Raw genomic sequence first — 15,631 nt, 5'->3', positions numbered from 1 at the left:
TTAAAAAGAAATCATAGTTAAAACTAATTAAGAAGCAAAACTAGTATTTGAAAAGATCTTTTGAACTTCTTCAAGAATACAAACAATACTCCCTTCTACTTCACATTTCGGGGGAATAATATGTTCTACATATAGGTAAACATTCCAGGTAACTGAGGCATGCTCCTTTAAACACCCAATTTTATTTCCTTTTAATCTTTTAAAGTCAAGATAATCCAAAATGGAATCTGTTGTTAGTAAGGCACTGCATACTTTCCTTTCCCAAATGAAAAACACCAGACAATATCTTATTAAATTTCTTAGTGACCCTGTATGTCATAATGAACATTGAGAAGCTTAGTGAAAAGAACTCAGACTTGGGTTCTAATGTCAGCTCTGCTGCCAACAACAAAATAGCTTGGCAAAGTCACTTAACCTCTCTGAGGCCTAGCAAAACGGGGATGCTGCCTTCCTTGCAGGTTTATCACAAGGATTAGAGATGACAAAGATCCTAGCACAGTGCCTAATATTTAGTAAGCGTTTAGTAAATGGTATCTATTATTGGTTAATGCAACAAATCGGGCATCTTTATGCCAAGTGCTGTTTTAACTTATGGTAATACTACAAAGTTCAAACAAACTAAAATTCCTACTCTCATAGAGCTTCTATTCTAACATAGAGAAAAAACAGATAATAAATGCAAATAAAATATATAGTATGTCAGAGAGTGATAAGTGTTATGGAGAAAAACAAAGCAGGGACAGAAGACAGGGGTTGTATGGGTAATGGTGAGGGTATACATGCAATTTTAAATAGGGTGGTTAGGAAGAACCATTCTAGGAAGGCAATATTTAAGAGCTGAAGGAGGTGGATGAATAATCATACAGGTATCTGGAGGAAGAGGAAATAGCAAGTGCAAAGGTTCTGAGGCAGGAGCAAATCTAGTGGGATTAATAACCACCAGGGAGTGCAATATGGCTGAAATGGAATAAGATCTAAGAAGCAAGAGTCACTTTGTAAATTCTATAAATGTCTAACCACAATGCTATACACCTGAAACTAATATAAAATAATGCCGAACGTCAACTCTAATTGAAAAATAAAAATAAAAAAAGATCTGAGGCTAATGGACGTTCAGCTGGAGTGAAATGGAAAGCTACTGGAGACTTTTTAAGCAAAGGAGTAAAATGATCTGACATGGATTTAAAAGAATCACTCTCACTGAAAACAGACTTGGGCACTGGAAACATGGAGACAAGTTAGGAGGCTACTGGAGTTGTGTAGTTTACAGTAGCTTGCATCGAAAAGTGGTATTAGTTGTATTTATTGAGATAAGAAAGACTGCAAGAGAGGTATCTTTAGAAAGATCAGCAGTTTGTGCTATGAAGAATGGAAGAGAGCTTTGCCCTTAACATTTCTCAACATTTCAGCTGCTGCTCTTTCATATTGATAGTGTTCTCTTTCCTCAAAAGTAAGCTGTCTTCAGTACCACTGTGTTATTATTTCTAATCTACCATCTTATTTACATTATTCTATTCTCTAGGAAGACCAAAGGAAAAGGCAACAGAATTGATACATTTTGTTTACAGTGAAAGAAAAACTGAATCAGAAATCATTTTCTTTCAACTTCCAACTGAAAGAAAATGAAGTGTGGTCACTGGTTAGTGCTTCACTTCCAACATAGTTTTCTAAAAATTCCCTCATAAGATGGCTATTTAGAATTCAATACTTTTCCTATAAATACAAATTTATATTAATAATGACTAGATTTCCATGCCAAACTACATTATGGGGCTACACCATAACAAAAAATAGTCCTAGCCTGAATCCAAGGGAGAAAAAAATCATGGAGTGTAAGAAAAATGAGATTCTCTTGCCCTTGGCCTAAGAAAAAAATAAGTTTCTCTTTTGTGCATTTCTGCCTTGTTCAAACTTCCTAAACTTAAAATGCCTTTGTCCTTCTGCCTTTAGCACTATAATCTACATGAAACCTCTCACTCTAGCATCCTCCTTCGTTGTCCCCCAAAATGTTCTCCTGTCTGAAAATCACTCACCCAATTTTGAAACAGCAGCGATCAAATACCCACACCCACACCCAATTCTCATTCCTTTGTAAAACAACTCTGTTACCCATCAGGAGGAAATGCACTACTTCCAGCTAATTCTCATAAAAAAGACTGGATCCCAGTTGGTAGAATTTCAGCAAGTCCTATATTAGAGAAAATAAAGAATGAAGAAATAAGGGAAATATTTGATGCTGATAAGGCCACTCCAAGGGTCAGCCTGCTTCTCTTTTTATGTTTTTACCCTTCTTGTACTTCTGAACTCATTGGTTTTTCTAGATGTTTCACATTTTTTGGCCACAATTCTTGCATCAACCTACTGATGATCCAGAGATCACATGCCTATCTTCCAGTTTTCAATTGTTCAGTTGAAGAAGAGGGAATAGGGACTAGCATTAGCGACTAAGTATTCACTGGGTATGTTTGTAAGTTGAGGACTATTTATTCATTAATGAGCTTTTACAAATAGAGATTTCAAAACATGTTTTTCGAACTATGCTTTGCAGATAATTACATTACTTTCTCAGTATTTTAAACTACTAAACCCTCAAAGTTTGCCATTTACCACTCAACATTTTTTTAAATCTGGGGGAAAAATCTCAATTCATCTTAGAGAAAACCAGATCATAGGAGATGAGAGTGGAAGGTTCTGAAGACGATGATGAAGAGCTCAGTTAGTTCACATCTTTCAAAGTCTGCAGCTGCCACTCTCAAATTAAACAAAATAAAACAAACAAACCTACATTAGATCAGTTCTTATACTGACATTTCATTTGGGTCACATGTGCTGTCTTAAATCTGTAGTTAGAAAAACACCAGAAGGCCTCCCTTCTGTCAATTAACTAAAGAGATAATATCGAGCAGAACAAATGGTTTGATTTAAACTTAACCTTAAAAACTCAATTAAATGTACTACAGGCAATTTGCCTTCCTTCAATTCCTTTTTCAGAAAACAGAATCCCAATCATTAAAGTTTTATTTAAGAAGTTCTTAAATAAATCTTAAATCTTAAATCTCCCTGGATTATGGGAGACTGCTATTGTGATTAAAGTTTCATTAAAAGTTCAAAATGAGAGGGCTATGGTAGGCTATTATTTCCTTCTTTAGAGTTGTATATTTTGACTGAAGTTTTTAAATAATTAATATTATTTTTATGATTAGACAAAAAAACATTTCCATTTTGGAAAGTGAAAGGTGATGAAAGAAGTCTCAATAAGAACTAAAAGACTAGAAGAAACTAAACAGAAGATATTCTGAGAAGTAAGACTGCTGTCTTAGTTTTAACTTCCTTTGTTAATATGGTTTTGTAATAAAATTGAAGGAAATAAATTTTACTTAAACTTTCCCAATTGAAAGAAAAAGAAAACTATATCTAAAGAACAGTATTTCTAAAGCAGTCGTTCTTAAACTGTGGTCTGAGGGCCCCTGGGCATCCCTGAGACACATTCAGGGAATCTGGAAGGTTAAAAACTATTTTTATAATAATACTAAGATGTCATTTTCCTTTTCCACTCTCATTGCTTACAAGTGTGCAGTGGAGTTTTGGTATAACATCAAAGGAGAATAAGCATAATTATTTGAAAATGCCAATAAAATATTCTCACCTTTTCCAATTACATAGCTCTATGAGCCTCCATTTTCTTCATATACTTTACCCAAAATTAACATAATACAAAAGACTGAATAGTGAAGCAGATATAAAAATTCAGCTGTCTTCTATTAATCCATGAAATTATAGATTTATAAACATATAAGACAATGCCTGTCCTCTCACAATCTTACATATTTTTTGTCTTGGACGATAGAGTTTTTATAGAAAAAATGTTATTTATATCAACATGTAATAGTTTTACGTTGTCATTTTAAATAAAGTAATACATGTCTTTAAAGGCTTTTAGTTTCATTCTAATGTAGTAATTACCAATAGATATAATCCCACATAAGTCAAAGTCTCAGGACTTTACTTTTTAAGAATGTTAAAGGGTATTGAGATCAAAAAGTTTGAGAACTGCTGTTCTAAAGTTTTTCTTACTCTATAATAAAAACACCACTCTAAAAAGGAGTATTTTTTAAGATAAGAGAAATAAAGAAAGCCGCTTAAAAGTACATTTATAATTTATAGAACAAATGATTATGCTCAGATTTGCTTCACAAAAACCTGAGAGGCAAGGGAAAAACCAGAAGTATAAATGAAATGAAAGTGGCCATGAATTAATAATCACTGAGCTAGGGGTTCATTATACTAACCTCTACTTTTTATGTTTGAAATTTTCCCTAATAAAAAAGATTAAAGAATTAAAATTATACTTGAGCAGTCAAATATGAAAACATAAATTTGACTGTAATTTAATGTTATTGCTAAGAACAAAGGAAAGTAAGAGCAAAAAATCTAATTAATATTAACACTATCCACATAGTTCCAAATTCACGTTTTGATCTTCACTGATGTCTTCTCAATTAACTTCATATAGTTAAATCATTAGTATACATGCATATTATTTGGAGTTCTGCTTTGTTCACTTAAAATTCACATATACAGCTCTCCCATCATTATCTGCTATCACTAATCTATCTTCAGTTTTAATAACAAAAGAGGCACACCAAATCCTTTAACCTGATTGACCTGGCTACAGAATTGAGAATTTTTACGTTACACCACTGCCATCTGCTGGCTGTGACTGTAAGTACAATAAACAAAGGTGTCAGAAAAGCTAAGAATTCTAATGTAGTTATTAGAATTAGTCATTTACCTATGACTAAAATTTTTCTCCCAAAATCATCTGTAAGAAAAGAAGCTGCCAAACATACATTAGGGTGCTTCAAAATCTCATGTTAGAAGCAGTGGTTCTGAACCCTGGCTGCACTTTGAGATCATCTGGAAGCTTCTGAAAATCCTGATGTCTAGGCCCCAAACCAGAACGATTAAATCGGAATCTCTATTTTATAAAAATGTAAGGTAAGCCACAGACTGAGAGAAAATATTTGCAAAAGATATATCTGACATATGACTTGTATCTAGAATATATAAACAACACTTCCAACTCAATAATAGGAAAACAACCCAATTTTTAAAATGGGAACAAGATCTGAACAGGCATTTCACCAAAAAAGATATGTAGATGGCAATTAAGCACATAAAAATGCTCAACATCATCAGTCATGAGGAAAATGTAAATTAAGACCAATATGAGATACTTTACTTCCATTAAAATTGCTAAAGGTAAGGAAACTGACTATATTAAGTATTGACCAGGATGTGGAGCAACCGTAACCGTAATATACTGCTGGTAGAAATGTAAAATGAAGACTACTCTGGAAAACACTTTGGCACTTTCTTAAAAAGCTACACACACCCCTACCATTAAGACCCAGCCATTCCACTCTTAGATAAAGAAAAGTTGAACATGGTTGAATAGTGTCCTTTCTAAAATTCATGTCCATCTGGAATGTGACCTTATCTGGATGAAGATGTAATTAGTTAACATGAGGTCATCCTGGAATAAGGTGGGCCCTAAATCCAATGACTGATGTTCTTTTAACAAGAAGAGATGACACAGAGAATGAGAGGCAGAAAGTGGAGTGATGCAGCTAAAAGCTAAGAACACCAAGAATTTTCAGGACCTGGGAGCTTCTGAAGCTAGAAAAAGGGAAGAAAGGATTCTTCCCTAGAGCCTTCAAAAAAAAGCATGGCCTTGCTAACACTTTGATTTTGGACTTCTAGTCTTCAGAATACGAAAGAATGTTGTTTTAGGCCACAGTTTACAGTACTTAGTTACAGTATTCCTAGGAAACAAATACAAAAGCACGAAGTACAAAGACTGGTACAAGAATGTTCTTATTAGCTAGTTAATAACCCCACACTGGAAACAACTGTCCATCGACAGATGAATAAATTTACAAATTGTGGTATATCCACAAAATGGAATTCAGCGATAAAAATGAACAAATTATTGAGACATAAAACATAAATGAAGTTTCAAAATAATTATAGGTAGTTGACCCTTGAACAATGGGGTTAGGGTTGCCAACCTCCTACACAGTCGAAAATCCACACATAACCTTTGACATCCCAAAAAATTAACTAGAGTTGACCCTCAGTATCAGTGGAGGTTTGGTTCCAGGACCTCCTAGAAAGCCAAAATCCATGAATGCTCGAGTCCCTTATATAAAAGTGTATGGAACAAAACATATAATTGGTCCTCTGCATCCAAGGACTCCCAACCATGGACTAAAAATACTGTTTTTGATCTGCAGTTGGTTAAATCCGCATTCAAAACCTGGGGACGCAGAGGGCTGATTGCATATTTATTGAAAAAAAAACATATATAAGCAACCTAAGTGCCCATCATAGATGACTGGATAAAGAATATTACATATATATAAGGGAATATTACTCGGCCATAAAAAATGAAATCTTACCATTTGCAACAACATGGATAGACCTAGAGGGTATTATGATAAGTGAAATAAGTCATACAGAGAAAGACAGCATATGATGTCACTTATATGTGGAATCTAAAGAACAAAACAAACAAACAAACAAAATAAAGACAGACTCCTAGATACAGAGAACAAACTGATGATTACCAATTGGAAGGGGACTGGGTGCAAAAGAGGAAGAAATTAAGAAGTACAAATTGGTAGTTAAAAAATAGTCACAGGGATGTAAAGTACAGCAAAGGGAATACAGTCAATTAGATTGTAATAACTATGGATAATGTCAGGGGGGTACTAGACTAATTGGGAGAATCACTTCATAAATTATATATGTCAAACCACCGAGCTGTATATCTAAAATTAATATAAAATATTACCAATTGTAATTGAAAAAAATTTTTTTAAAGAAAATGAAGAAAAAATCCATGTATAAACCCATGTTGTTCAAATTTCAACTGTACTGAATAAGAGAAGCCAGAAAAAAAAAGACTATATATTATATGATTTCAAGGTGTTTACATGGGTGGGAGAGTAATTACAAAGTGGCAGGAGGAAATTTTGGGGGGGTGATAGATATACTCATTATCTTGACTGTGATGAGTTCCACAAGAGCGTGTGTGTGTGAAAACTCATCGAAGTTGAGGGGAAGATGGCAGAGAAGGAAGCACCAGACAGCAATTGCACAGACAGAATCTGTCTGATGTAACTAATAACTATTTCGGAACTCTGGAGTCTGCTGAAGGCTTGCAACTTCCTGGAGAAGCCTTGAATGATAAATTATAGTTAAATTCAGTCAGTTTTAGTTCTTAGCACAGAATAGCAGCTACTTATCCCTCACTCTAAGCCATATAGCAGACAGCAGTACACAGGGTTTGCTGAATCAGCTTGTAAACAGCTTATGAGAAGCAGGTGAGTAAGTAAAAAGAACCCTGTCCTCCAATTATCAGGGATCTGTGTGCTGATTGTTGCTTTTACTAACAAAGAGGCATAATCACAAAGAAAAAGAAAAGCTGATAACATCTGTACATAGTTCAAAAATCTCCCAACAAAAAAAGTTCTAGACCTAAAGGGCTCACTGGTGAATTCTACCAAACACTTAAAGAAGAACTAATACCAATCCTTCTCAAATTTTCCAAAAATCTGAAGAGAGAAGACTTTCAAACTCATTCTATGAGGTCAGCATTACTCTGATCCCTAAGCCAGAGAAAGACACTAAGAAAACTACAAACCAACATTCCTTATAAACGTGGATGCAAAAATCCTCAACAAAATATTAGCAAGCAGAATTCAGCAGCATATAAAAAAAAGATTATACACTATTACCAAGTGGGATTTATTCCTAGAATGCAAGCATGATTCAATACATGAAACTCAATCAATAATATATATTATAATAGCAATAGAACAAATAGAAAAAACACATGATCACTCAATTGAAAAAGCAATCACTACCCTTTCATGATAAAAACACTCAATGAACTAAGAATAAAAGAAAACTACAACATAAAGTCCATGTATAAAAAACCTACAGGGAACATCATACTCAATGGTAAAAGACTGAAAGCTCTTCCTTCAAGATCAGGACCAAGGTAAGTATGCCTGCTTTCAACACTTCTATTTAACATAGTATTGGAAGTTCTAGCCAGAGCAATTAAACAAGGAAAAATAATAAAAAAGAAGAAGAAGAAGAAGGCATCTAAACTGGAAAGGAAGGCGTAAATTATCTTTGTTTGCAGACGATATGATCTTGTACATAGAAAACCCTAAAGATTCCACATACATCGTAACTAATAAATCAATTCAGTAAACTAGCAAGATACAAAGGCAACACACAAAAATCAGTTGCATTTCTATAAACAATGAACAATCTGAAAAATTACAAAAGCAATTATATTTACAATAGCATTGAAGAAAAGAAAATACTTAAGAATTAACTTCACAAAGGACATGAAAAACTTGTACAATGAAAAGTATAACACTATTAAAAAGAAATTAAAGACATAAATGGAAACGTATTCCATGTTCATGGATTAGAAGACTTAATATTGTTAAAATGTCAATACCATCTACAGATTAAATGTAATCCCTATCAAAATCTCTATCAAAAAAAAAAAATGTTTTTTGCAAAAATAGAAAAACCCATCCTAAAATTCACATGTAATCTCAAGGGCCCCTGAATAGCCAAAACAATGTCGAAAAAGAACAAAAGTAAAGGACTCACACTTTTGATTTCAAAACTTACTACAAAGCTACAGTAATCAAAAATAATGTGGTACTAGCATAAAGACAGAGCTATAGACCAGTGGAATAGAAAGAATCCCAGACCATCTCATACACGATCAAATGATTTTTGATAAAAGTACCAAGACCATTCAATGGAAAAAGAATAGTCTTTCAACAAATGGTACTGGGAAAACTGGATATCCGCAAACAAAGAATGAAGTTGGACCTTTACCTTATGCAATATACAGAAATTAATCCAAAATGGATCAAGAACCTAAATGTAAAACCTAAGACAATTAAACTCTTAGAAGAAAATACAGAACAAAAGCTTCACAACACTAGATTTGGCAATGAATTTTTTGGATACAACATCAAAAGCACAGATAACAAAAGACAAAATTTAAGAATTGGACTTCATAATTTAAAAATTTTGTGCATCAAGACACTATCAGCAGAGTAAAAAAGGCAACCCACAGAATGGGAGAAAATATTTGCAAATCATATGTCTGATAAAGGATTAATATCCAGAATACATAAAGGACCCCTAAATGCAACAACAACAAAAAACAAAAACCCAATTCAAAAATGGGCAAAGGGCTTGAATAAACATTTCTCCAAAGAACATATACGAATGGCCAATAAGCACATGAAAAGATGCTCAACATCGCTAATTATCAGATAAGTGCAAATCAAAACTATAATGAAATTCCACCTCACTCAACAGGATAGCTACTATAAAAAATAAAACTATAATGAAATTCCACCTCACTCAACAGGATAGCTACTTTAAAAAGGTGGTTTAGGTAAAATGAGGTCATAAAAATAGGTCCTTAATCCAACCTGATTGGTGCCGTCATATGAAATGGAAATTTGGACACGCAAAGAGACAACTGGGATGCTCAAGCACAAAGGAAGGCTACATGAGTACAAAGCAAGAGGAAGGGCTATTTTCAATCCAAGGAGAGAAGCCTCAGGAGAAACCAAACTTACCAATCTCGGACTTTTAGCCTCTATAACTGTGAATATAAATTTCTGTTCTTTAAATCACCAAGTCTGTGGTATTTTATTATAGTAGCCCTAGCAAATTAATACAAATGGTGAGCAAAAAAAAAAGAAAGAAAGAAAGAAAGAAAGAAAAAGAAAAACCCAAAACAAACAAACAAACCACAAGAACAATCTGTGGGAAATAACGGTCTGGAGCTAAACTTTATCCTGGGTGTGTACCACACCCTGGTAGCCCAATCCTGGATCTGGCCAGGGCCTAGAATGGCTCTTCCTCTGAAATATTAGCCTCAAATGTTTCGCCTGCTCTCTTTCAGCTTTCCAGTTTTCACTCTTATTCTCACTGTACCTTTTCTTCTATCCTACATTGAGACTACCAGTCCCTTGAATCCTCTTGGGCAGTGCTCTCTGGCCTTCCATCCTTCCCTATCTAGTCTGGGCCCCATGGTGATCACGTTAAATACTCTGTCAAAGTTACCTTCATTTGGTCTCTATCATGTTGCCACATGTGAGCAACAACCCCTTCCCAACAAAAAATTTCCTGATTTCTACTCACCTCTTTTATGCTTGTTCTTCAACCTCCATGAGCCTTCATTCCACTCTTTCCTCTAAAGTCTCCTAATCAGTGAGCTCACACCCATCTTTACTTCCTTCCTATCAACTTTGATCTCATGGTCCATTAATTGAGCCACCTTCTCACCTATACCCTCAACTACTATTTTCCTTTCTCCCTGAACTATACCAGCCTAGCAAAATCCCATACTATCTCATCCATCTGCATTCTCTGTTTGTGTACCTGGATGGCTCAGGACTACTAAAAATGGCTCACAGATCAATGCCTCTAAAAATTTATGGTCTTCAGCCTCAGTTGGGGCTTCAGCACTACCCAGTAATACTTTCTCCAATCCTCTCGCACATAATCCAGACTTCCAAGGCTTAAAACTCTCCTCAAGCTCCCTTAGACTATCATCCCTTCTCTCACCTTCAAATGACCAATTTGCTTCAGGCTCTTCAGAGAAATCAGAGGACTGAATAAACTTTTTGCTGCACCTACTAACTTAATATGTCCACTATCCTAATTCCTTCCCTCTAGTCCCAGAAAAAGAGCTGATTTTACTTCAACCCACCAGAAGTGCTCTAGATCCATCCCTGCCCCTTCTGCCTCACCAATACTACAAAAATTAAACCCTGACCCAATCCAGCCATGTGCCTTACTTCACTGTTCTTTAACCATGGATGTGTTTCTTATCTTGACCTTCCCCATCTTCAAAATGGTGATATTCTTGCTAGGCTGTTTTGAGTTTATCAGGCCTAGAAGTGCCTGACACATGGTAATCATTCAAGTAAATAGTAGTAATTGTTATTATTATGTTAACACCTTAAAAGTAAAAGGCAGATGCCAAGAAATGGGATACAGAATTAGGGAATTGCAGGAGGAAAGGGGAAGGATGCCTGAAAGAAGAAAAGGAGAAAAGAATTTCCCTTGCCATAAAATGTCCCAATTCTGCTGTGAATATATTCAGTTGCTTTGCAAATTATGGTAATTAAATGTATGACTACAATGCTAGTCTCACCAGTCAGGAAGGAGCCTGGAACTCCTATTGCAGAATAACACTCTTCAAAGGGAAGATTTGCTCTAGGTTGTAAGTCCTTGTCAGCAGAGAAAAGTAACAAATCTTCCTTCTACTAATCCAGAATTAAAGTGGTATTCATTTAAAAAAAGAATTACAACAATGTTTAGCCATTGAGAGTGTTAAATAAAAGTATTCAGTTAATGATTCCACAACTGGGGCAGGAGCACTTCAAGGTGAGAGCCTAGGACACCTTATACCAGAAGCCATAGAAATGCTCTAAAACTGATTGGGAGAAAAAACTGATGGGGCTACGGGAAGAGATGAAAAGACACAGGAACTGGCTTGAAGGGGCTCCCATAGGCTAAATTTGAGACAATTTGAGCACCAAAAAAAATAATGGTTATGGATTCTAACACAGTTAATTTTTTTAAAAAGTCCTTATGTTCATACAGATAGTATTTTTAAAAAGCAAGACAGAAAAATAAAAAAATAAAAAATATAAAAAAATAAAAAGAGGGAGAAAGGGGAAAAAGGAAAACTTATAGAGTAATGCCAGCAAATCCATGTAGAGGAAATGAAACTAGAAAATCACTTTGCAACCTCCAAAAGTAGAGATCGTCTCTGTGATGCTAAAAACATGAGAGTGAAGAATAATGGGTGACAGGATATCTGCATAGTCTTGAAGTATTACTCCACAGGTTAATTTTTAATTACAAAAATTACAAAGGGAAAAACTACAAAAGGAAATTATAAAGGGAAAAATGTACCTTTACAATGGAGATATTTGGCAGTTGCCCTCTTAATTTAGTGACCAAATTTAGCATCAGCAATAGTGAGCATAACCTGATATTATGCGGTTGCTGTGATTCAATAAGAAGCGCACAGCATCACCCATGTAGTATGTCTAAATGCTTTTATATTGAACTAATGAAAGGAAAGCAATCAGACAATGAGTCCACGGTCTTCTACACCAAATGTATTCCAAAGACTAGAATCGCATCACCTGGGAGCTTGTTCGAAATACAGAATCTCAGCATCCACTTAGACAACTGAATCGCAATTTGCATTTTAACCAGATCCTGAAGTGATTCATAGGTGCAAAGTTTGAGAAGTTCTGTACAAGACAAACCACTCAGATCTTTCAAAAAGTCAATGTCATAAAAACAAAAAACAGGCAGAGGAGACTGTTACGAGTTTAGAGAGAAATAACAACCAAAATCAATGAGTGAACTTTGGTCAAATCCTGGATTAAAAGGGAAAAAGTTATAGATACATTTTGGGGGGACAACTGGGAAAATTTGAGTATGTACTTTTTATTAAACGACACTGAATTAATGGTAAGGTTCTTAAATGTGAAAATCATATTTAATTACATACAATTTTCGTATTCTTATAAAATACTTACTGAAACATTTAAGGTAACACGTCTACAGCTTACTTTTCAATGGTTCATAAAAACACATATATAGAGAGAAGGCACATGTGCCATAATAACAACTGGTTACTCCAGATGAATAGTATATAGGTGTCCATTGTGCTATTTCTTTTATTTTGTGTTTAGGTTTAAAGTTTTAATAAATAAAAAATTTGGAGGGTGGGAAGAATATTTAATTAGTCCACAACAGAAACAGTTAAGTTTTTGGTAGCAAACAGCATCTATCTTAACACCTACTTCAGATGTTCGGTAAGAGAAAGGAAATTTATTTAATTCATATTTTAGCTGGCAGAAATTCCTAAGGCATTAAAGAGCTGCTACAACCAGTTGGTTATTAGGTATATATGGAATTACAGACTGTCACTGTAACTTTTCATTCCATGAGAGGCATTAAAGTGTAATGACAAAGGTTTTGTGGTCAGACCTAAATTTTGTTAGCGAGGTGTCCTTGGGCAGATTTAATCTCCCAAAGTCTCAATCACTGTATCCGTAAAAAAAATAGAAAAAAAATAGTATCACATAGGATGACTGTAAGGATTAAATAAGATACAAGATGATGAATGTAAAGAATTTAGCACCACTTAATAAATGTTACCTATAATTTTATCAATAAAGTCAGTTAAAAGATATCTCATAAAATGAAGATAATGTTTTTATGGATCATATTTTGACTTTATTCTGAGAATTAAAGGTCTTCATATGATCTAGGAGCATGTTCTGACAATTTTATGTCAAGGTAGGAAGAGAACAATTTTCACTCCTCATTTTGATTTGGTAACTTGAAGAAAAAGCGTTCAGTGAGGTGATGGGCAGCCCTTCCCCAACGATGACCTTTACCCAAGGTGTAACAACACCTTAACTCTTCAACTTAAATCTTAGTAAACCAGCATAAAGTATTAAAGATTAGCAAAATAAAGCTATTTAAAAATGACTTAAAGAATCATTAAGATTCTTTAAGGAAAAAATTTTGTTAAGTTACCTTAAACTCTCTTGACTAGAAAAGTTATGAGAAACCATAATCTTTTCATGGGAGTTTACTGAACATCATTTTCTGGAAGCACTTAGATAAAGAATAAGGATTTATCTTTTTGGCTTAAATGCACTTGTGCCCAGATGAAATAGGACTGACTTCAATAGACGGATGATAGGTTAACTCAATTATTCTATGAAATTCTAAAGCAATCTCCACTAAAGGTTGGCAACTGTAGCTAGCAGGCCAAATCTAGCCCACTGCCTATTTTCATGAACACAATTTTACTGGAACACAGCCATGCTCACTCATTTATGTATTGTCTGTGGCTATTTTCACTAAAACAGCAGAGTAGAAAGGCTGCAACAGAGACTTAAAATATTTACTATCTCGCCTTTTAAAGAAAAAAACTGCTAAGCACAGCTCTAGACAAGCAATTCAAGAATGCAATAAAATCTGGTCCAGACTCACCTGAGGTGTTGTCTTTTTGTATTGGTCACCTCCATCTATCACATCCCTCATGATTTTTCCCTTGAGATATTCATACTCTTCTGGACTTAGGTGAATGGACTCTATGGTTTTTCCACAGCCCAAACAATGACCACTGTAATTACAATTATTTGTGTTAAATGATGTCCTGGAAAAGAACTTTTTCTAAAATGAATAATCCTATGACATGAAGAAATTGAAAGGTGTAAAAAATATATATATTATAACCTCTGTGATCATCACATGCATCTAATATTTTTGTAAATCTGATCTCACATATTAGTATGCCAGAAAACCCAAAAGAGTAGACTGCTGAGCATCCAGGTTAAGTTTTTAAAGGCATTCCTAAAACACAACCAGGGGAAAACATCCCTGAGGCTTTACAGCAGGCTCACAGTGCTTAAAGGAAAAACATTTTGAGCACTGCAAATTCTCCATATGTAAAACACGGCTTTTTTTTGGGGGGGGGAGGATGTCTAACTCTTAATTATCCTATCTCTAAGGTATTCATAAAATTTTCTTAAACAGTAGCAAGAAAACTTATTAAACCTGAATCAAATAAGTTAAAAATAAAAGATTGGCCTTTACCTTCTCTGGATTGTAGTGAATCGTCCTTTCCATTGTTCTCCAGGAACACTACAAAAAAGATTATAAAACCAAATCATCAGGTCAGCTTGCTATAGAATCCAAAGATATCCATTGTGTTTAGAAATTCAGCAGGCAAGAGCTCTGAAAGGTTCAGAATACTTTCCTAGAATGGTTTAATTAGAAGAGTGGTGGATATACTATAATAGGGCTAAGGAGCTGATAGTATCCTTTTCTGGAGCTCCTTCTTCCCTTTGCTTCTCCTCTGGTCATCAGACCCTCATCTTCAAGTCTAAATCTACCTTCACAGGACCTGTGCAGAAAGCAGCTGACATTAAGTGTAACCTCTAAATTAAACTCAACTCTAACCTTTTCCATAAAGCTACCAGAGATTGCTCTTGCCCAGAGTAATTTTTTCTCTTACACTACCATCTTATACTACTATTATTTAACTATCAAATTACATTTCCAGTTGTGAATGTTATGATAGATCTTATATCACAAAATATCCGCAGCGCCTCGCCTAATTGGAGTCATTCAAAACTATTTATTATTGATTTATTTGCCTAATCAACTTACTTTTCTTCTTTCCTCTTACACATATAACCATGATTCCTATTAGTTCTATTGCTTCCTCTACTTCCCCAGTTCTTAATTCAAGATCTCATCTCTCATTCAAACCTATAATTGCCTCCAAACAGATGTTTCCAATTTTAATCCCTCTCCAGTCTTCTTTTCTCACTGTTTTAGCAGTTACCTATTGACAACACCATAAAATCCAAAATCCTTGACATTCAAAGATTTTTTACAACTAGCTCTTCTATTGATATTCAACAAATTTGTTAAAGATAATTCAACATGATTGCTACTTCAA

At 34.6% G+C, this 15,631-nt stretch overlaps 1 protein-coding gene across 7 annotated transcripts in view; it reads right to left on the bottom strand.

Moving 5' to 3' along the window:
* Window positions 1-15,631, bottom strand: part of PRORP (protein only RNase P catalytic subunit) — a 115,324-nt gene that overhangs the window by 96,802 nt on the left and 2,891 nt on the right. For all 7 annotated transcript variants that reach the window (XM_039885652.1, XM_039885650.1, XM_039885654.1 and 4 more), the window contains exons 3-4: window positions 14,761-14,808; window positions 14,155-14,287 (exon numbers count right to left, since the gene is read on the bottom strand). In XM_039885652.1, coding sequence (XP_039741586.1) covers window positions 14,155-14,287; window positions 14,761-14,808 — 181 coding nt within the window. The remainder of the gene's footprint in view (window positions 1-14,154; window positions 14,288-14,760; window positions 14,809-15,631) is intronic.

Source organism: Pteropus medius, unplaced genomic scaffold (genome assembly GCF_902729225.1).
Source record: "Pteropus medius unplaced genomic scaffold, Ma_sr-lr_union100, whole genome shotgun sequence".
Taxonomy (NCBI): domain Eukaryota; kingdom Metazoa; phylum Chordata; class Mammalia; order Chiroptera; family Pteropodidae; genus Pteropus; species Pteropus medius.
The sequence above is the reverse complement of the archived record's forward strand: the minus strand, read 5'-3'. Positions and strand labels throughout refer to the sequence as shown.